The sequence below is a fragment of the Xiphophorus hellerii genome, chromosome 19, assembly GCF_003331165.1.
Source record: "Xiphophorus hellerii strain 12219 chromosome 19, Xiphophorus_hellerii-4.1, whole genome shotgun sequence".
Classification (NCBI taxonomy): domain Eukaryota; kingdom Metazoa; phylum Chordata; class Actinopteri; order Cyprinodontiformes; family Poeciliidae; genus Xiphophorus; species Xiphophorus hellerii.
This window is the reverse complement of record NC_045690.1, coordinates 13068691-13092123: the sequence shown is the minus strand read 5'-3', so window position 1 is coordinate 13092123 and position 23433 is coordinate 13068691. Positions and strand designations below refer to the sequence as shown.

Below are 23433 nucleotides of genomic sequence, written 5' to 3'. Positions count from 1 at the left end.
TCAGTGGAAGGCAACTCACAAATGTTCAATCTATCCATTGGTTTGTTATGATCAACTGTTAAATTCAGGACTGAAATTTAACATTACCAACAAAGAAGTTTTGAATATTGTTATATCATTGAAGATCTTTTCCAATATGATAAGTTACATTTTTAAGGACCTCTGTCAAAAACACTAGGTTAACAGGCCTGTACTAATTAATGTACCTTGACTACATTTAATCAAAATAAAAAAGGTCATTGCAGTTTTGAAGTACTGATGTTTTGCTCTAGCAAATAGGGAATATACTTTTATATCTGAAATATTTTAGAAGCAACATTACAAAAAAACAGAGAAAAAAAAAACAACTTGTGGCTGTCATGTCAAAACAAAGGAATATTTGAACAGGATCAACATATTTTGTTTTATCCGAGTGTGTGAAAGACATCAGCAAGCACACAAGGTATTTCTTTACATCAAAGGCTTTATTCCTGCTGTTCTTCCCACAAGGTAACAAATTACTATCAGACAAAACTCATTACAATGCTTATGTCATTCAACGAGGTGAGAGAGAATGTTCCAGACTATTAAAATGAGTGAAAAAATAGAAGTGCATAAAAAAAAAATCTAAAAAAACTAGAGCAGCACTGGATGGTGTGAAAAGCCATAGATACAATAATTTTATTGCTGAGAACATTAAACAAAGTCATGAAGTAACACAGAAACTGGTTTTCCTCTTAATCTGCTTCACACAATAGTCTGGACTTCCCCTTTCCGGTTCAGGGTGCGAGATATGCGACGCTTCCAGTTCGACAATTAGCCTAGAAACAGGCTGGATGAGTCTGAGGAGTAACTGCAGCTTGTTTTTTCTATTACACCTGTAGAGCAGCAGGAAGAAGGGAAAAATAAGCTGCATTTGGGAGCTGCGAGGCTCTTTGGCTGATGTGGACAACATTCAATAAAATATTGCTTTCATAATCTCATCTCACATTATATTTTCTACAATTTCACTAATAAAAGAACTACAGAAATAAAATCTGTGATTTTACACTGCCATTGGAAACATTAAAAATACTTAGCTTCACAAGCAGGTAACATTATTTCACAATGAGACTCACTTCAGTTCCCTAATTTAGGGGTTATTTTGAGCAGAAAAGTAACAACTTTGAACATTCAGCATTGTAACACGATATACAACAAACACTTAGATACATGTAGTACTTCCTTTCCGAGGCAGCAGAGTGTGATACATTTCAGGTGATATAAACACCGTGGAAAAGGCTGTATAACAAACTGCCATGCTGAGCCTTTAAGGGGCGGCTTTAAGAGCAGCTGCAGCATGCAGACGAAGAAAGAGAGAAAAAAAGAGTAGAGTGGAAAGGGAATATAGTTTATGTTCGCATTTTGTTTATTTTAACTTGCTGTTTGCCGTTTATTGTTACTCCTTGATGTGTGTGCGTGGAAATACAAGTAAGTGATGTTACATATTAATAATATTGTTTATTTAGCAGAGTATTTTAGTTTTACCCTTAATTAATAGCATGCTCTGTTCACGTGCACACTTAAGAGTTATACACGGTGGATTTTTTTTGAGTCGTGTATTTATGTAGAAATGTGCAGTTATTCAGTATGTGTGATGCTACTTCAGTCAGTTTATTCAGACATTGACGCTGTATTGTTGTTTAAGCTGCAATGGAAATTTCGTTGAATTCTGTTCAATGACAATAAATGCTATCTATCTATCTATCTAATTTCAGGAACCACACACAATTACCTAAATAAACCGCAAGTACGAGTTGAATCAACTGGAGTACGACTCTGCGTTCTTTGGAGTTCTGACCGACTCACCACAGTGTTCTGCATAGTCACACCAGCAAAAGCAACCTCTAATTTTCAAACACATTTGAATGGATGAAGTGATATGTGCTCATATTTAAGAGGTCAAACAGCAAACACAAAGATGGACAGGATGTAGAGGACAACTTTACAGGAACGGAGGTAGAGTCGGCTCACAACAACGATGGCTTGGCAGTGAACTCGATCGCTGCACCGTTCTGACAAAGTAAAGGATTAGAAAAAAGGAAGGATTAATACTAAGCACTAGAAGGGATGACAAGTGATTCAGGATTTCCACAAACACACTGACACACATGTAAGATTAGTGTGAGCAGGATTCTACGAGGGTTTGCCAACAAGCGCTCAAACATGATTAGAATGAACGCATGAATGCATTGTTTTGGTTAAAAGAAACAAGTGTTTATTTATTCTGATAAAATTAGAGAAAAAGCTACAAGTCTTCACTTTTAAGACACCGATTCCTGATAAAAAGCTTTTTTGCTTGGTTATTGGTCTGCAACCTGCAGAGACTCAAGTGGCTCTTTGGTCTGTCATCAAAAGTTCTTAATAACTTTAGCTAAAAAATTATGACTAATAATTTACACAAATCTGGCCTTTATGGAAAAGTGGCAGGGGAAAAAAACACATCTTGCTATTGGGATAATTTTCTTCAGAAGGGACAGGAAAGCAGGTCAGCTCCGAATCTGGTAGGACTTGAAAACTGATCTTTACAGATTCAATCAAGTAGAAATTTCAGTTTCTAAATGGCCAAAGTGGTTGAAACATGCACCAAAAGACTTAAAAAGTGGTTTTCTACAGACTCAGGTTTACTAAATGCAAATGCATGCCACACTTTTCAGATTTTAGTTGTAGAAAATCTCTTTCCCAGCACATTACAGCCATGTGCTACTTTGTGTTGATACTACATGCTAATTCAAAATAAAACTGTAACAAGGGCAAATATAAAATGTTTTAGGGGTTTCTGGAACAATAAAGTTTTCCTTCCCTCTCTCATTCCTTCTCTTGAAATGTGAGTCAGATCATTTGACCTGGTGTCACTATGATGATCTGGACGGGCGTTTTAATAACAGGATCAGCAAAAAAAGCACCCTGAATGAAGGGCAACTCAGGCCATGCTCGCTGTGGGAAAGGAGCAACAAACTGGGAAGTTCACCACATGTCATTTACCTCCTCCTCCTCATCATCAATATTATATTCATCATATTCATTTAGTTCATCAAATATGGGCTGAAATGAACAAGACAAGCAATTAATAGGCAGAAATAAGGAGTTGGTTTGATTTAATTTAGGTTCATGTCGGGGTTTGGACGAGTCTAAAGGAGGATGGGAAAACCATTTACCATGGTTTTGCTGTTCATGTACGAGTTTAAAAACTCCACCACGTCCTTACTGCCTGCAGCTTCAGCCTGAGACAGAAGAAGAGGGATTTATTAGACTTTCTGAACTGACACGCGTTATCACAGCAGACCAAGTCTCCCTGAAACCCACCACTTCAATGGCCATCTTCCCGTCGTAGCCTGGTCTGGTCAGATCTGCCCCGGCGATTCTCCAGATATCAAGGCCCTCTTTATCACCATTGGCCGCGAGGCTGACACACAGACGCGCAAACACAACGTAACGTTTTTATTAAAGCAAAATCAAAAATTTAAAGAACAGAGGGTGAAGAAAGAGAGTTCCCTGAAACTGAGCCAACACATCAGAGGAACAAATCAACAGATTAACAGATGCTTTTGTTTCGTCTTAACTGATAGAACACGAAAAGTGCGCTCATACAAAATAGGTCCTGACAAAACCAGTTGAGTATCACGTGTAGATAAATAACAGAGACCGGTCTGCATTGTGTGCTTTGGAGATGCAGATTGGGTCCACAACTATGCAACTAAGTCACATTCTTAGTGCATGTGAAACACTTGGGCAACTGGTTGGACCTGTCAGCTATGCAGGATGGGTCAGCATGGACGGTTCAGAAAACCGAGCAGTGTGGGTAAAGTCCTGAAACGTCTTTCTGGTTGGTCTGACCTGCACAGCTCACTTCCTGCTTCCTCTAGCTGCTCTCTCGAGAAGTGGGCTCCGGTCTTCCTCAGCAGCCTCACCACTTCCTTGTGCCTAAATAAGACAAAAACACTCATTTAATTCACACTTTCCCTGTAATTCACAGTTTAATGTGATGCTGCACAATAAAGAGATTTTATAAAGCTATCATATAATTTTAATATCAGCTCATTAAAAATGGTATCACCTCACTGGAATATAAGTTATAAGTTCCTATAAATAGATTTTTAACCAGCATTACAAAACATTAACCAACTTGTAATATGAATTTACCAACAGAGTTTAAAACAATATGCTGGAGTGTATGGGAAAAAAATTGAAGGCAAGATCTATGCTTTTTTGCTTTAGTGGCACCAAAGACAAAACTTCATGCCTTCATGCCTTAAGTTAAAGTTTTCAAAAACTTTTAACTTCTGCTCAGCTCATTTGCTGTTTCATTCAATGTGAGACTTTAAAAACATACCTAAGATGGAGTATATTAACCATTATAGATAAAAGAAAGAGAAATCGGACACAGATTGAAAAAAATAACTACATTGAGATTTCACATATTTCCAAGAAAAAAAAGATGTGTATATTTAATAATTTAATGCAGAAATGTATTGACTCTAGTATATTCTCTAACATCTCAGAGGTGCAGATTCAATGCAACATGTTGCAGTTTCTTCCTCAGGTGTTTATTCTGGATCGTGTTTGAGATTTTTATGGCGAGTCTGCACAAGGTACGTGTCATTCTGGTTCAGTAAAAGACTGTCCCACTAACATTTTGGAAAATATCTAGATGTGCATACCCTACATTTTTCTACCTCAGTGTTAGTGGACCTCTGTCACTTTGTGTGGCAAACGTCTGACCCTATAATCTCAGGAAACATCTTGAGTTTCTGACTTCACAATGACGGAGAATACACCAGTCTTAATATCGTAACATTATGCCTTTAGTCATGGAAAATTTACATTTTCTTCCTCACAAATTTACGACAGCAAAGGCTAGCCACGTTTTTCTTGTAAACATGTGAAATGAATATCAAAATTTCTATTTTTTGGTGGAATTTCACTTGTCAATGATCTACAATGATCTACAATGATCTAGTACTATGTACTCCGTCATAGGCTTTTGCCTCTTTCTTTAATAGTTTTGGACAAAAAAGTTCCTCTTAGATTTCTTTCATGTCTAACCCTGAAACATGTTTGTAATGTCATATGTATGTCCGTCAGTGTGTCAAAAAATGCTTTTTATCTAAAGTTTCTGCTTGTCTATTTTTTCCTAGGCATTGAATTGGCCTTGCTAGTATTTTAGCTTCATACAACCAGAATGTCCTCAGTCAGAGGCTTCTTCAAATTCAGTGTATTACTGACTGTTGAAGTGGATCCTTGCTGCCCACAACTACCAGTGTGTATAACAACTTTTTGAAGAAACCTGAATAATACGAGTTACAACAGTAGTTTTTATAACTGAATTTGGAAACATGTTGCACTTCTTTTTTTTTCAGAATCACATTTTATTTAGGCAACATTTAGATAAAATACAAAAGATGAAATCATTAAGGGTTCAAATAAAGTCTCAAAAACCATAACGGCCTTTTTGTGGTCAGTTCAAAAATCACAGAATTAATTTTTTAGCAAATTATTTTTATTTGTTCATAAGAATCTATAAATTAACCGCCCACTTAGAGACAATCAAACACTTTGTGCTTGTGTAACGTTAAATCATTTCACAGTTGAGCAATATTTAGACTTGGACTTCCTTCAAGCAAATATTGCGCTGCAGCATTTAAGAACTCACACTGATGTTATTGTGCCGTTCTAAGAGTTAGTGTGATGGTTGTAGTTGTTGTCTGACATGTTAAGACAGGTTCCTTATCCCCCACGTTGAGCCACCCACACAAGAGTCACCTGCAGGGACAGTCACTGTGACAAGACACAGCAAGTTAGGCCTAATATCTACAACTGTTTCCCTTTGTGCACCAATGTCCATAAAAAACATTGTTAAAGACAACAGGGCAACATAACTAAAAGCAATTTGTTAATTCTATAGAGTGTGTGATATAAGAACCACAGAAACTCCTGGAACGACAAAAGAGACTAAAAGAAGAAACAAATTAATATCTTTCAGCGGTGAAACTGGGAGCAAGCTGGTAATACTGGTTATTAAGGCACTCCCCACATTTGTTCTTCAAACTTTCAGTCAGTACAACTCTTAGCTTTCCCTTATATGGACGTCAGGTTGTGGTGTGAAAGTTCTGTGGCAAATACATCAGCGATACAGACAGCACCTCCAAATCTCAGTTCTGTTGGGCTGTTTGCAGTTGTTTCATTGAATCCATTAAGGTAGGAATCTGCTGACAGAAGCCGTGCAACATTCTTTAGGACGTGTTCAGTAACGACAGGTCCCTGTGGCCCGATGCATCACTCCAGTATCACAAAGGAAACAAGTCCACGCTTGCAGTGCCAACCGTTAAAGTAAGACAAGAGCAACATGGTATAGCTGTGACACACACCGTCTCCCTCCTCAGGCTTAATCATCGCTCCAACATGGAAACATGAAGCGTGGTTTTCACCGGCAAACGTACAAAAAAGATTTCAGAGGGAAAAGAAAGCACGTGTAAAAATAAACACTCTCTAAACTGTCAGATGACAATTAGCCTAATTAGTTTGTAATTATTGTTGGCCTCTAAACTCCATTATGAGTCTCTCCTCTGACTCCCCCCCCCCACACTAATACAGACGCTTTTCCCTTCTCCTCATTTAGGCAGAACCAAATTCCCTGCCTCTCAGCAGCTCGTTTAATGAAATCTCCGCTATAGCAGCTATTAACAACATGTTTTCAGGAAAACACTTTGAGGTCTGAGAGGAATGACAATTGTTGCTAATGGCCAAGAGGGGGGGTTTATACATCTGCAACTTCATAACCTTAATGAGCAGATTAAAAACAAACACATCAGCGCTCGATGCGGCTTTACCTGAAGCGGACGGCGTTGCATAGGGGTGTGTCTCCATAGCGATCTTTGGCATGGACAGAGGCTCCCTGGTTGAGCAGGTATTGCACAAGTCTGAGGTGACCCTCACAAGCAGCAACATGCAGAGGTGTGCGTCCGTCAAAGTCACCCAGACGTAAGTCGCTGCCCTGAAACACAGGAAAATCAGCCCTGCAGGTTGGCTGTTTAAAACAGTAAAAACAGGTGCGGGGTGTGTTGATGTCTCTGTCATAAATGTCCAAATCAAATAAATACCCAACAGTCACACAGACTGGTCTTTATTATGAGCAAAATGGCTAACGTTCTAAATAAATTATCAGGTTTACATGCAGAGCTTTAAGCAATATGACAGAAAACATCAGTTTAGCAGTCCTCTGTATTTTCAGAAATGTAATATGTTGAAACTTCAAATAGTGGCTTTAAAGATGCTATCCAGCAGTGTATTTAGTTCTGATTTAAAATCTGTTTTCTTTTGACAGATTTCGACACAGATCATGACGGACTCAGGGTCTATTTGAGTTGCAAGAGGTTTGACTTTCCTTAGCAAACGTGTAAACTGTAAACTGAAAACAAGCTGAAAATTTTCACATGGGAAAATTACAAAAAACAAGTATGATGTGATTGCATAAGTGTGCACACTCTCTTAGCTTTCAGAATTACCCACCACATTTAAACTCATGTTAAATAAGAGTTAGCAAACACCTGCCATCCCTTATAGTTCCTATTAGGCCTTTCTTGATATCTTCTTAGTTGTCCTATACCTTATATGATGTCACAACAGGCATAAAATCTTGTGTTTTTCAGGGGGATTTTTTATGTGGGTAAGTAATTTCTAACAAAAAGGTATAAATTGTTCTACAGATGACAAACTATATCAACAGAATGTTTGGCTGAATTAACAGAAAAGTGTAGCTGGTACCAAAGCTACAAAAACACCTACGTGTATGTTTCCAAATTCCATTTGGCTTTGTGTGAACTTGGACATCCAATTTTCTCAAAAGAGTAACATTGATTTTTTTGGCAAATTATCAGTGAGAGTTTTAACTGTGGACACTGACCCTGCTACTCAAACATGAGAAGATAAGAAAGGTCAGAACCTCTCTGCTAAGGCACAAGGTTATAGCTTGTATAGGTTATAGAGTGAGAGTGTATCAAACAGTTTTTGTTTATATGACACAATGAGAGGGAATGGCTGCTTACCATTTCCTTAAGAGCTACTAAAGCTTCTGTGTCCCCAATTTTAGCAGCAGCACATGCCAGCGAAGGAGTCAGTGCATCACGGATGGCTTCCAGTTCCTTTTGGATGTCAGGAAATGTAAGAGATCAAAAAATATGTCTTTCAGGGAACTTGATAAAATCCTCTTTCCAAAGTTTGTAAATTGTAATAATTTTAAACACTGCCAATGACAAAGTCCCAAAAGCTAGAAGTAGTGTTTTTTTGGGGGGGGGGTTTACAACTTTTATCAATAAAAATGTATGACTTTACATCTCTAGTGTCATGAAGTAGCCCCTTAAAAAAAAAAATCACAAATTGATCTTTGCAAATGTATTTTGTTTGTTTGTTTATGGGGCATGTGGGGCAGTGGCATGCAGTCAAAGTCATCCAACTTATTGCCCCAAAAGACTGCATTGGATTGTTTAATCATTTCTATCCTCACCTTTATTTGTTTTGCATCAAATACTACAAAATACTGTGAAAAACTTTCATCATTACTACAAACCAAAATGTATTTTATTGAGATTTTCTTAAACAGACCGGCACAAATTAGTCTATAACAGCAAAGTGGAAGGAAAATGGTACATAGTTTTAATTTTTTATGCTTAGGGTTGTTGTCCAATTGAAAGGAGAACCTTACACGTTTTGTCTTCCACTTCACAACTATGCACTACTTTGTGTTCGGTTACCATATAACATCCCAATCAAACACTTTGTGGTTTTAACAGGATGATACATGAAAAAAGTTCATGAGGTATTAATACTTTCATCCTTCCTCCAGAAATACAGTACAGACCAAAAGTTTGGACACGCCTTCTCATTGAATTCAATGAGAAGGCGTGTCCAAACTTTTGGTCTGAACTGAGTACAGACCAAAAGTTGTGTCCAAACAACTTTGGACACAACTTTTGTGTGTCACAGTTGTGTCACACAAACAGTTGTGTCCAAACTTTTGGTCTGTACTGTATATCAAGAGCTGCACAGACTTTTCTACAGTTTGATAACAATTCTAACAGACAGTATTTATTTCATGTAACATGTCAATGTTTTAATGTGACATTAAGCCTTGAACGGAAAACTGGAAGGACACAAGCCCCACTGAGCTTTCCTGAGAATCTAAATGAACAAACGAACACAAAGACAAGTGTAAGAACTTAGGACCTGATTGTCCTGTTATCAACTGGTTTGCTGAAAATCCTGTTTAGCTGTTGTGGGGGTTGAAACACGTGCGTGGGTGTCTGTCTGCCTACCTCTTTGCAGCTAACGCTCAGAGACTTGGCAATGACCTGGATGAACCTGCTGTCGCTCAAACACAGTTTGGCTCCATCGAGGTCGGCACTCATCTCACCTCGCAGGTTTTGAGCCATCATCTGGACGTGAGGACAAAATAGTTTTTACTTTTATGACATTCCTGCTTTGAAAAGTTCACATCAACACCAAACAAAATGAAGCCTTTTGAGCAAATAACCTTTTTCTGAGCATCTAGAGTGAGCTCTTTCTTAGCCAGAACATAGGACAGTTTTGACAAGGCAGCCTCAGGGGTCATGTCACCTCCAGCTAACAGACCGGCATCCATCAATACCTGAAAAGTCAGATGAACTAGTCACTTGCAGTGCAGATTGTATAATAATCACTTGCAAAAAAAAAAAAAAACTTCTTGGATGAAAAGTTAAATCTGTGTTTATGTATGTAATCACTTAAACAGATGTGGAACGACATGCATGAAATAAAATTCAAATTTCTTAAATGAAATTTATGATGAGTAGGTCATCAGTTATATGTGTCTGTTTAACGAGACATAAATATTTGTTTTTAATGAAAGACTGTAGCACAGGAAATATGAAATATTTTTTTAATACATAATGAATTCAAAGCAATATATCTTTGAATTTGTATATGTGAAGTTGGACTTCCACAGCAGTAGATGATTGTTAGAAATTTTAAAGACCAATATGCTAGTTTTACAGTGATATGAATACCACACTCACAGAAAAATAAAAATAAAAACATGAGCAAGTCACATCAATATTAAACAATTATATTGCAAGTGCATATTGTTATAATTATCATTAAATAAACTCCCGTACCCTTCCAGTGGCGTAAGAGGCTGAGACTGTCCCCCTCAGACACTGGGTGCAGTTAACCATGATGACACCAGCGTCGGTGGCCTTACTCAACTCCTCCAGAAGATCAGGGCGGTTATCGGGTGCGTTCCCACTGCCATAGGTTTCCAGGACGACGCCCTGCATGGGCGGCTGCAGGAAAGCCCTGACCTGGAGACAGATGTGAGCCGGCTCGAGTTGAAAACAGCCCGCATTTACGACCGCATCAACTGCATAGCATCAAATTGAGAAATTAGTATTCCGTGTTATTTTTCCTGCAGTGCTTTTTACTCTTATGCATGGGACCATTCCCTCTACTAAAAGCCCATCTGGTGCCTTCTCTAAAACCAGTATCTCAATCACCGGTTGGCTGGCAGGCACTCGGAGGCCCTATAGCACATCATTAACCGTGGCATACGACTAGAACAGCAGATGACTTCAACGGCAGAAAGGAGAGCAATTAATCTGAAGCCATTAGTGAAAATAAAGTCACTTGGCAAATAGCAGTGTGAGGGGAAGGTGACATTTAAAGTTCGGAGTTCAGTCAGTATTTTTGAGTATAATTAGTAGTTTGACAAGAAAGGTCTGACACAGACCTCAAAACACGCTTCCATACAGCAGGGATGGTGAATAGGCAGAAGCCGCCTGGAGACTAATCAAAACGGTGCCTCATAAAGGCCTTTAAACGTGGTAAGAAAGCCTTGATAGCAGAGATGGGTAGAGGGAGCAGATTGAGACAGTAAAGGAGAACCATCCCCGCAGGTTCTGCAGGGGGAAGCTCAGCTAAATTGGACGGTATCAGCGGCATTCCTCCCTCCTTACAGGGTAATTGGACATGGGCCATAACTTTCTCTCATCTTTTTCTGGCCAGAACTCGAACTGCAGTTTACAAGAACAGATAAAGTAACAGCGGAAAGGTAATTACATAAAAGTAACTGTATTTTATTGCAGTTTGACAAAAAGAGGGCTTTACCTTTATTCAGAAAACATTTGAATTTTATGTGTGAATCAATTCAATTTTAATCAAACTTAATTTTGAGCAGGCATTGCTTTATTTGCCAAACTCTTGTAACTCTGTTAATGTTATTGTTAGAGTTTAGATTTATGACAAAGGTCCAAACTGAAACTGGTAAAAAAAAAAGGGGGTAAAAAAAAAGACATAAAGTTGTATTAATTGACAAATTTTAGTCAAAAGAGAGGAAGAGAGGATTCTTACATAGCAGTGAGAATCGCCACCACGGTCCCACCAGTAAGACAGAAATCTTATTTTCTTACTGTTGATGCAGTGATTCCTGGGAACAACCTGAGCAGACCCACGTTCCTGTTCAGCTCCGTTCTGACTTGAAACTTTGCCGTGGTGTTTGCCCTCCACACCGTATCCCAGTTAACTAAAACAAAAATAATTAAATTGCTTCAGCCACAGAAAAAATTACACATCTTCAGTATGCAGAAGAATTTTATCTATGACTAACTTTTAAAATCCACTTCAGCGGTTGCTAAAGGAGGCAAATTGGGAGAAGTGAACGCATTGAAACTGCCGGCGTCCACCTTAGTAACACGATTTCCTCTGTAGAGCTTGTTGTAGAAATACAAGCAAACCTGAAAAAGAAGAGATCTAGTTCATGACCAAAATTTGTTGCAGATCGAATCAGTTTCTACATTTTCTGTCTTACTTTTTTTTTGATGACTTACTTGCATTTTTAGACAAATGTCAAAAAGTAGACCATTGGAGGAAATAAATACCAGAAACACAGAACCTTGCTAAAGTATTCAAAGGTCGTTTTTCTTTTCATTTTGTTACAACCACAAACTTCTGCACATTTTATTGAGATTTAATGTGACAAATCAAGACAACATAGTACATCGTAGTCAAGTTATGGAAGAAATGCGCGGGTTTCAAACGTTTTGACAGGAAGGTCTGAGAAATCTGATGTGGCTTCTTTTAATCTGATACGTTGAAATAAAATCTAGTGTATGGTACAACTGCAAACCTGCAATGAGACAGCTGCCAACTTAAACTGACAGGCAGAAGAGTAATAATTAAGAAAGAAGCCAAGAGATTCACAGCTCAGGTGGAACAGTCTGTCACCAGGGAATCGATGAGTCTTACACAAATGTGGCTTTTATTGAAAAATGCCAGAAGAAATCTGGACTGCAGAAAAATTTCCTCTGGTTCCATGAGACTAAAACTGAACTTTTTGGTCTACATCCAAAACTAAAAGTGACAAAAACTAACTTCACAAAACCTTGTGAATGCCATTGGTGAAACATGGTTGTGGCAGGCTGGCAGCATGGTACTGTGGGTGAATACAAATGAGTATCATTTGTAAAATGGGAACAAATATTGTTGATCATGCAGATTTCCACCACATAAAGCTACTCAAAAACTAAAAAAAATTCACCTGATGTAAAATTCAGGTTCACATATGTTGGATAATTTCTAAGTAGATTCGATGGTATATTCTTTACAATAAGTGTTTTAAAGTGTTTAGATTAAATGAAAAAAGCTGCTCAGTTTGAAACGCTCGGCCCTGACAAGGTATCATTCCTGCTAATCTTCTGCAGAGCGTACGATGAACAGAGTCAGGTGCTTTTCCTGTTCTGTTAACTATTGCGAAACACTCCCGGTCATTAGAAAGCATTCCTTCCACACCCATCTCTGAGGTACGTGATGTATTCTCTCTGCAAATCACATTGTACATTTAATTAATTTAGACATTAATTCAGTAACGGAAAATTAACAGTTAAGTGACTAAAACATTGAGTCACTGCGAATTCTCATGTTTGGTTCAGAAATAAAGCCAAGTTATCAAATAATTTAAAACTATAGAGGCTTTTCAAACCTCAGGAATGACAAACTGGCCGGCGATCAGCAGCGCTCCCAGCAAGTTGTCTCTGCCATCATTCCTCAACTCATAGATCGGCACCTAAATACAGAAAGTATACACGTCAAATTTAGCAGCCATGTTTCATAAACTGGTTGGTTAAACTCTTGAAGACAAGTTTTACCTGAGAGCCGGTGAGAACGATTGGTTTTCCCAAATGCTCACACATGAAGGACAAAGCAGAGGCTGTGTAAGCCATAGTGTCTGTGCCGTGAAGAATCACAAACCCATCAAACTTTTCATAGTTTTTCTGGGGTCAAAAAAATTAAGACAGAGCACACAATGAGAGCTGAAGTTAAAATTCAATGTTTATTTTTATATCCTTTTATCTATTATGACCTAGAAAAAAACTGCCCTAAAATAAAGACAATACATTTTAATTATCATCAAAAAGGTTATTTATTTTAGTGTATTGGTTCGAAAAAATGATTATATAAATTTACTTCTCACAGTAAAATTATTGACACAAGGAAGGTACGTCACAAAAGGTTGTTGCTAAAGGAGCTGGCTATTAATACAGTGTTAATAATATCCAATCATATTAATGAAAAGCTTAATAAAAGAAAAAGTGTGGTGAAGAACCCACAGGGATAACCACATCCTCAAGAATCTTGTCAACCAATGTGGCAAATTGTTATAGCAAATAAGGGTTCATATATTATGCAGTAAAATGACAGATCTTCTGTTAAAAATGTATTTTTATTGAGCTTATGTAATATTCTAATTTGCTGAGAAAGTGAATTTAGGGTTTTCATTAGCTGTAGTGCAGGTTAATCAATAAATTAACAAAAATAAACACTTAAAATATATCACTTCACGTGTGCCTTATATAATATGAGTTTTCATTTTCAACATTTTGCTGATAATCTAATTTGACAAGATAAACCTCTAAATGTACCTCAATGTCTTTTCCAATGCGGCCCCAGTCATCTGTGGTCATGTTGGAGGAGTCGAGCAGAGGACTGTACTCCAGGATCGTGTAGATTATCCTCTTATTTAATTTACTCGGCCTTAGAAGGAAAACAGTTTATAAACGTAATATTCAGCAAGTCAATAAGCTCAGGTGTAAGTGGAGTTAGTGCAAAAACATTCACAACACAAAACATAAACACAGTGTTAAGGCAAATATTTAAATATGACATGATAAACTATTATTAATGTTCATGCTGATCTTTTTTGTATTTAAGTTCTGATTAACAAAAGAAAGTAAGTTTAAAGAAGTAGAAATGGCTACTAATAAACAAAAGAGTTGGGGAAGAGACAGTGTTTTTTTAGCTGGGCCTTTCCTTCTCCACAGAAAGCTGCCAAAACCTGTTTCAAACACAGACAATGAATCCTGCAGGTGGAAAATCAAGGTGTGTTGTCATGCGGGTTATGGAGAACGCAAGGTTCGAACTCTCAGGCCTAGGTTTTGTTAACACTACTTATTTAACTTCAGCAAAACAACAAGTTTAAAGGGACACAGCTAATGGTACATTCTTGGTAATTTATATATGATTACAGGGGAAAAATATGTTTTCTCATTCATGAGGCTGGAGAGTCTCACGTCACCTTTCAACCTAAAGAGCCCCACCTGCAACACTCACATGTAAAACAGCGTGACAGCCTCGTGAGTGACTGAAAGATTTCCCCGCTAATCTCTTTTTTTTTTGTTTTCCCCGCTAATCTCTTTTTTTTTTTTGTTTAAAAAACCAGGGTGTGACTCCCTGTCTCCCACCCCCACATTATCATGGGCAGCCTTATCCCATGGAGATAGGAGCTGAAAGGAACAGCAGGGGGAAGAGCAGGCGGGCCTCAGCCCATCCAACCAGGGGTCTTCACTAACACTCTTCCAATTAGCCTCTCATCCACACACAACCCTGTGACATATGTTGTTGATAATCTGAGAGCTGAAGTAGCAGAAGAAAACACTATTCAAATCCCAAATTATTCATCTTTCTGGCCTGAGGTGCATCAAAGCTACACATTAGCATACCCGTGCTAGGAGGCCTAATAGTTAAAGAATAATAAATGTGTGTGTTGTTTGTGTGCATTTTTATGAATGGTGTTGGGGGTTGAATAAGGATGGTCTAAGTTTGCATAGATCTAATTAATACAGTTAATACTGGCTCACAAATAAAATGTTACTTTATTAATTCATTTGATTAAAAAAAAACATGTATTGTTAAGAACAAAACTATTCAGACCAAGTGAAGGGTTAGATTTCAATTATTTCCCCTCAAGCAAAAGGTTTGTTGCTAATAGGAAATAACACAGGTAAAACAATGTAAAATATATATATATAATTTCTCTGTTTTCATTTAGATATGATTAAAAAATTACCTGACTAAAATCATCGGCGGATCAGCTTTTTACATGTTTTCAGTTTCACTAATATTTTCATTAATTTAGGTAATGTCCTCACAGTGTGACGTTGGAAAGTCTCTGTGTGCACAATAATCTTTGACTCTCTCCATCCACTTTTAGATTAAAACTTTTGCCGAACTGACTCATGACATTAGTTTTACTTGCAGTCTGAAGAAAAAAGTGCAAATCTAAACCTAAATGTACCAATTTTTGGCCTATCTATATTGTATAGATTCTTTTCACACAAAATGAGACATAAAAGCAATTACTTATTTTAATTTCATGCATTAAGACTTAGCATTGTTCAGCACTGCTTGAAACACAAGGACTCCGACAGTTGTCACTATATCTTGGATATATATCTGTGTGTCGCTCCAGTCAGTCTAATCCTTGTCAGTCCTCCCAATAATTAAACAAATTTTAAATTTCTACCACACCTTTTTCTTTAAGTAAACTTTCTATCAATAAGCTTTGGATGAAAGACTGTAAGAACCTGTCAGTTTCAGTTCCCAACACATTGGCTATTAGGCCATAACATGACTAATTTTTTAATCAATGTATGGTAATATTTAAATTTTGTAAGACATCAAAATAATCATCATGAAATTTACCAAAAATAAGACTTGAAATATATCACTGTGTGTAAATAAAATTACTTTCTGGGTGTAATTATTGAATAAAGTTTTTTTTACTTTTTTTTTTTATTAAACTCTAACTCAATGAGATGCACCTTCATAAACTTCCACTGACAGGACGCAAAAACTGTAAAAAGTTGTTAATCAGCTTGGAGCTCAGTCCATTCTCATTAATGTGCTGCATGTGGGCAGGACAATAAGACAAACTCTATCAAACATGCTGATCAGCAAATTGTTGTTTGGCCTTTACAAACTGATGCTCCAAAGAACATTAGATTATCTCAGCCCAGGTTATTATCGTTCACACTTTAGAGCACCTGAATTACAGGAAACCGAGCACACATTAGCTCAATGGAGGGCATTAAGAATATTCAAGCCAACATTTATTTGACGCCATTCTCTGGTCAGCACACCATAGGCAGAGAAATAAAAATACTGTCAAGCATGTGTCATGCTTTCAGTTTTACAGCACCGAGGGAACTGGAGATCGGACTGGGGCGTTGGCTTTCTGTTGAGGTGACAAATGCAGGTTAGAGTCATTAAAAGGAATCTGAGCGTTAAAGGAACAGTTTACTACAAAAAAAATGTTCTAAGTTTGGGTCAAAAATAGATGAAATAAGGAGGTTAAGAGAGCAAATTATATAAAATTGCTACATTTTAGGAATAAACAAAATGTTAGTTAAAAATCCAACAATATTAGATCATCTTTAAACTGTGTCATACAAAGCAAATTAATGGAATTAACAAAAATAATTTACAAGAAAATTAAGCATACAGTAGATGATAATTCTTCTAGTGAAAAACAATAGCACCAACCTTACAAGATGCTCACTGGGTTTTTCCCTGGCTCAGATTAAAACAATTTAGAAAATGTGTCCATTATTCAACTTTTTTCAAATTCAAATACTTTTTTATAAAACTAACAATAATCTATAAAACACAGTTATGTGGTTTCTATTGTAAATTCAGCTATAGTACACAAAGTGGCCTTCAAAAGTTTATATTTAAGAGCATGAGTTATGGCTACATGCTAACTGTTGTTGAACTTACGGCAGAACCAGCGTGTTCTCCAATCTGTAGTACTCATACAGGCAGGTTTGATGGGCATAAAATTCATCGTGTAGGATGGGCAGCTTGCGCAGACTCTCCACAAGGGCATTGGCTGTAGGGGCATAACCTGTAAAAGAAAAAAATAATAAATGTTGTAACTTATTCTTTGTACTGCTTTTTTAAAGAGGGATTTGCCATTGTCAATAACACAACAATAACAGTCTCATACTGAACCCTAGAGGTAAACCTAAGAAATTACATGAACACAATTTTTTTTTATCTTAACAGGACTTTTTTTTAGCTATTTACATCACCCAGGTTTATTTGTAGGCAGCCCAAGGAAATAAGCTGGAGTTTGTATTAATTTTCACAAGTCAGTGTAATTTATTTTGACGACATATAAAGTTGTGCAGTGCTGGGCTCTTTCATCCAGAGTAAACACCACAGGAAGAGCAAGGTAATCAGAGAACATTATGGTGTGAAAAATGTTTGCTGCCTTCCTAATTTCCTTTTATTTTTATGTTTGTCTCACTTAAGTCTTTCACAAGATCAAACCAATTGAAATATAAATGAAAAACAACACAAGTAACCACAAAATGCAGTTTTTAAATGAAGGTGTTTATTTTTGAGAGAGGAAAAAAATTAAACCGTGAATGGAAAAGTGATTCCGCCACCCCACTTTATGTTGAGATCCAAAGAAAATGACTTTGCCAGAACACTTCTTGATGATTTTCAAGACTGGCAAAAGCTGAATGCTTTGGAAGGTGTTTGTCTCATTACAACTGCCATAAAGCAACACTGCATTTCAGAAACATCATACTAGGGATACAGGTTATCGATTAATCAGGTAATCTAAAGTTGATCGATCTTATTGTTCAACTAACAAATTGATAAGCTGCCATTTTCTTAAAAACCTGAGGTTTTTATCATATGAAGATGATTGGCTGTGTTTCCATAACATAAAGGGATTTTTCTTTCATAATATGTTGAATTAAATTAATTCAACTTTAACATTATTTTGTGTCATCTGTATAAAATGCTGACCAAATAAGCAGAAAATTGTGTGATTTGTTATTAAACTTAAGGACCTTGCCAAGTGTTTAGATTTTGAAACAGAGTCATACAAAGTGCATATTGCATCACACACTAGTCTGTTTGGACCATTTCTTTCCTCACTCTGGGGTCTCATATCCCTATAACACTGCAATAGATAATCACAGTCCTTCACTGTTTCCTCATAAAACACTTCTTCAAGAAAGAAAGAATCTTGACGACTGTTAAAATTATTACTTTCTTTGTTTGCATTACTCTGGAAAAAATAAAACTTCCTGATTATTCATTATGAAGAATAAGTAAATAATATTTATTTATGAAACATGATAGGGATGCTTCCTCTTAAAGTACACACACACACACAAATACTTCCCCAAATTATCTGTACTCTTCCTTCAACAGTCCAGGAACCCCAACTTTCTCAATGCCCCGTCGCCATGGAGACTCATTGGTCTGAGGCATCATTTCCCCTTTTTAAGATTTTTAGAATCTCCTGATAATTTTTACTCAAGGCTTATATACAAAAAAAAACAGCAGAGTATCTTCTCATTAATGGTACTTGAAATATCATCCTACTGTTAAGTCTTTTAATTGAAAAAGAGGAATGTGTCAAATCTCAGTTATTTTGATAAACCGTGAATTTTGCCATTTACCAAAAAATCCTGCAGGAGAATGTCCAGGCATCTGTTCGTGACCTCAAGCTGAAACAAACTTAGGCTTCTACAGCTGGACAGTGATTCAAAACACACCAGCAAGTCAACCTCTGAATGGCTGAAAATAAATTAACACTTTGGAGTGGCCCAGTCAAAGTCCTGACCTGAATCCTATTAAGATGTTGTTGCAGGACCTTAAAAGGGCCAGTCATGCTCGAAATCCCTCCACTGTGGCTAAATTATAACAATTCTGCAAAGATGAGTGAGCCAAAATTCCTTTTTATCACAAACTCTTGATTGTGGTTGTTGTCAGTTTTTAGGTTTTGGGAGGCAGGCACTTTTTCAGGAAGGGTCATGTAGGTTTGGATTTTATTATGCAAAATATTATTGATTGTCTTACAAGACAATCAATAATAAACAAGTCAGAGTAAACACTCTGAATGAAAGGTCTGTCAGACAGAGTCAACACATCATTTTCATACCAAGGACAAGAAATCCAAAACAGTGGAGTGACAATCTGGCTGCAGCTGCAGAAAAAAATCTTCCAACATGTGTGTGTAACCCAAACAGGTTCATTTGGTGAGAGTTCATAAACACTTAAAATAAAGACATAACACAGCATAACCATCAGATCAGTTATAATGTGATGCCTAATAATAAAATATTCCACCACATTAGTCAAATGCATTTTTAGATATCTAATGTAATTATGGATAGGCAGACAAAACCGATTTTAAAACCGACAAAACAGCCTGCCGTAATTGAAAGCGATTTTATTAACACTGCCATATACTGTAGGCTCCAACTTAAAAGTACTGTGCACAGCGCTCTTTGAATCACAAGGCATCTTGAACGAGACTGTGTTCGTAAATTTTTAGGATCAATAATTTTAGGCTGTTTTTTAGTTTTTACAAACTTTAGGGATTACTGTGGTCTTCACCTATTGCAGGATTATACGGTCAATGCAGGAAAAAGACCATTTCCAGTCAAGATGGTATGAATTGTTCTATCTATCAAATAACTTGATTTTAAAGCTTGAGAACTAAAGAAAGGTATTTCATCGTAATTGATTTTCTTTATTTAGCTTTTGTTTTTGGTAAACTATGGGCTATATGGTGTTAAAGTTGAGCTAATATGGGACAAGTTTGGACATTCATTATTTGCTGAGCTATAGTAAAAAATCTGGGACGCTTATATTCAAAAGGCTTAAAAGTTTTAATATCCCAAAAGTTTGTAAACAATTAACTATGGTGACTGTTGAGAACAGCTGCTACGCAGAAAGAGGAAGGCGTTTCCTGTATACCAGTGGTTCTCCAATCTGGTCCTCAAGCACCCCAGCCCTGAATGTTTTAGGTGTCTCGTTGCTTTTAAACACCTAAAATAAATAAATAGGTGAATAAAAGGCTTCTGCAGTATTTGATGGCAACAGAGGAGATCATGCAATCATTTGAATCAGGAGTCCTGGAACAGAGACACATGTAAATAAAAATGCACCATATCTAATTTAGTTTCACCTAATCATTATTTGCTTTATTTAATTCATGACTAGTCATAATTTAATTGTTTACCTGAAATAAAAGTTTGTCTAATTACTGAAATTGCAAATATCTTGAATTAAAGCTTCCATGAAAATTTATGGCATAGATCTGACAAAATTTATGCTAGTCACAATGTAATTAGAGTTATCATAAATAGGTATTATGTGTAGTCCAAATATAATTAGAAATATCTTAATTTTAATAACACAACATGAACCAATTTCAGATATCTAGAAGCTACGGTAAGTGTGATGAAACTGATTTTATGTTAAATCGACCTGCCATATCGCCATGTTGAAATTTCAACTTCTTAACTAGAACACATGAGGTACATTTTTCCCCAAAGTAATAACACCTGATTCAAATGAGTGAGGCATCTACAGAAAACCTATTAAAATCCAACTGTTATTTCCTTCTCCCTACCAACTGATGGAGAACCAAATTCCAACAGGCCCTCATCCATATCCCAATAGTTTTTCAACCAACAACCAACGCACTGAGGCCAGCAAATTGCTGTAGCTTATTGCCTGTTTCGTATGTGTTCAAACTATGCGTTTACTTCTTTTTAGAGTGAATCAACCTGCTGCATCTGTCGTATCCCAGCGAAGTCAAATGGATATCAATGGAAAGTGGGCCCATCAAACTGGTGCAATGACTGTTTCCGTAACATTTTTAAGGAACCATGGGCCGACGCCATCATCTTGAAAGGAGGCTGGGATTCTCTGCCAATGGTGGCACTAAACTTCTGTTTCCGCCTAGAGTGCAGATATAAAGTTTTTTGGTCTTCGGCTTTTTCAAGTTCTGCCTCTACCCTCTCCATAACAAAACACCCTGATGGGGTACATTGCCCACTTATAGAGAAATTATGGATAAACTACGAAGATGGCACCAGGGCAATCAGAGCTCACATGGTGGATGGAAGAATCATCGCCCATAGCCCAGAGATGTCAGTAACCTTGTCCTTCAAGCGAAAGGAGAACAAGAGCACTCAGACGGATTGCCCAGTTGAGATGTGTGATGCAAAACCTGGAGAAAAATGTATCTATTTATAATACAATTATATTTACAGTAGTTATTTTATTGAAAATTTGTTTTTACATGTTCAAAATAAACAATTTAGAGCAAATAGTTAACTCAAACTGCGACATTTGCATAAAGAACAGAATGGAGGTAAGTTAGAGAAGCGTGATGAGAACGCAACTATCACACTTTTTGTATGGAACAGTTTTGAAAATGGTCACTGTAGAGTTTTAAACAATCCAATTTTAAAGTGTTTGTTTTAATCCAAACTGAAAGAACAAATTTAAACAAACCTTAATTATGAGGTTAAGTCATAGAAATTGTCATAAATTAATTCTTTTAAGTATTGTGGGACAAAGAAAGATGTAAATTTCACATGTACAAAACCCATTTGAAGTACTGTCTGAGATAATTTCAAACAGTACTTCAAATGTACGTTACAAATGCAAATCATGCATTATTTTCAAGTCAAATAAAATCATGCAAATCAAGTCTAGATTACTACCTGCAATTTCTCCATCTTGTTTAAAAGCCTAGATTATGCTGGCCCCCAAGAACTAATTATATTTTCTTTTGAAGCTTACTTTTATAGTTTAGTAATTTTCTGTTCTTCTATCAGATATTATAGTTAAAGGCTAACCTAAATTATCCAGCCTCACAATGATGGAGTCCATGCAGTTTGGCCAACAATAATGAATAACAGGGAAAATAGGTGCCTGAGCTTATAGGGACCTTTAAATGTTATTCTGCATCTCTGCATGTTGCACAATACATGTCAGCATGAGGTTATTGATTTACGAAGGGTGATGTTGTTCCAACTGTATCCTGGAAAAAAGGTGCCACCATTCTCTGAGGTCTACAAACTTCAATTCACCGTAAAATTCACCCCTAATAAAGAACTGCTCCAAATGAATACGACTTTATTACAAACAAATACGTTTCGTATTATTTTCGTTTGAGGTAGAAAATATATTTACAAATGTCAATTTTTACTTCGATTAATTTTTATTTTAAGCGTTCCTTCTCGTGTGTCTATTTTAGGATCCACGTGTAAGTTGTTATGAAGCACAGCGTAATCCTCGCATCATGTTCCCAGCAACATGTGACAGACCAGCCTATGTATATGTTGAGTTATTTGCTACAGATGTGGGCTTCAGACAGACACTGCGAAACTTAAAAGTAAAGTTAAAAGTAACTGGGAGCCCAGTCCATCACATATACCTTTATCATGCAGCGTCATCCCGATGGTCCCCCCGGTGTTTATCACCAGGACCCGCGACTCATTCCCGCAAGGTGAAGTCACCAAGTCGAGGTTTTCCACCGAGCTGTAGCTGGACAGCTTTCTCCTTCGGCTTGGGTGAAGCTGGACGTTAGACGGAGAAACATCGTTTGTTTCTATAAGAGTCGGATGAGACAGAGCCCGACCGAGCGTGTTAGGTCGACTGTATTCCGCCATGATGCCTTAAAGTGGCGCTGCCCCTTTAAATCCGCCCGTTGAAGCTGATGAGGGGTCTTGCAGTAAACGTCAGAGCCCTGCCTCGCGAGCCGCGGATTCCAATGCAAACCGGGCGGACCGATTATTTTAATGATGTTTAGTTTCGCTGCTATAATTCACAGAGATGTGATAGACTAGGATGGTAATCAATTCTGACGTCATCAATGTGGGCTTGGCTTATACTAGGGTGACCATATTTTACTTTGGGAAAACCCGGACAACCTGCGGGGTTGGGGGGGGGGGGGCGAGGGGGGTTGGACAGAAAGTCTAAAAGCGGGAAAACTACATACATTTGCGCATTCGCATGTTGTTGGAGCACTGACAGCCATCTGACGCGGCTCAGGGATTACGTGACACGCAGCGCCGTGCGCAGTGCCCTACAATGCACTGTAAGCTATGTAATGTGTTTTGAGGCAGTTGACCGGTATCCCGACCGCAGTGAAGTTAGTTTCAAGTTGGATATTCGATATTCGAGCTCCGCGGAGTAAGCGGCGTTTAGCTCAAGGTTGATCCGATTTATGAACGCTACTGTCGGCCAGCGGTTCTCCACCGCTCCCGGCCGCAGCGCCCGAAGGTT

General features: G+C 37.4%; 1 protein-coding gene across 5 annotated transcripts; it reads right to left on the bottom strand.

Annotated features, from left to right (window-relative positions):
• Window positions 1-445: 445 nt before the first annotated feature.
• aspg (asparaginase homolog (S. cerevisiae)) lies at window positions 446-23020 on the bottom strand. 5 transcript variants are annotated; one of them, XM_032547317.1, is made up of 19 exons: window positions 22583-23020; window positions 17098-17224; window positions 16864-16890; window positions 13965-14076; window positions 13191-13316; window positions 13025-13108; window positions 11654-11780; window positions 11457-11569; window positions 10167-10352; window positions 9548-9661; window positions 9330-9449; window positions 8064-8159; window positions 6849-7012; window positions 3856-3942; window positions 3325-3424; window positions 3177-3242; window positions 3004-3063; window positions 1881-2033; window positions 446-1249 (listed from the first exon to the last, which is right to left on the bottom strand). In XM_032547317.1, the coding sequence occupies exons 1-18, from the start codon at window positions 22815-22817 to the stop codon at window positions 1989-1991; spliced, it is 1989 nt and encodes a 662-aa protein (XP_032403208.1). In that variant the 5' UTR covers window positions 22818-23020; the 3' UTR covers window positions 446-1249; window positions 1881-1988. The 5 variants fall into 5 exon arrangements, with proteins under 5 accessions (XP_032403208.1, XP_032403206.1, XP_032403207.1 ...); XM_032547315.1 differs by lacking the exon at window positions 16864-16890 and adding an exon at window positions 16520-16555; XM_032547316.1 differs by lacking the exon at window positions 16864-16890 and adding an exon at window positions 16520-16555 and having other exon boundaries at window positions 3007-3063.
• Between the last annotated feature and the right edge of the window lie 413 nt (window positions 23021-23433).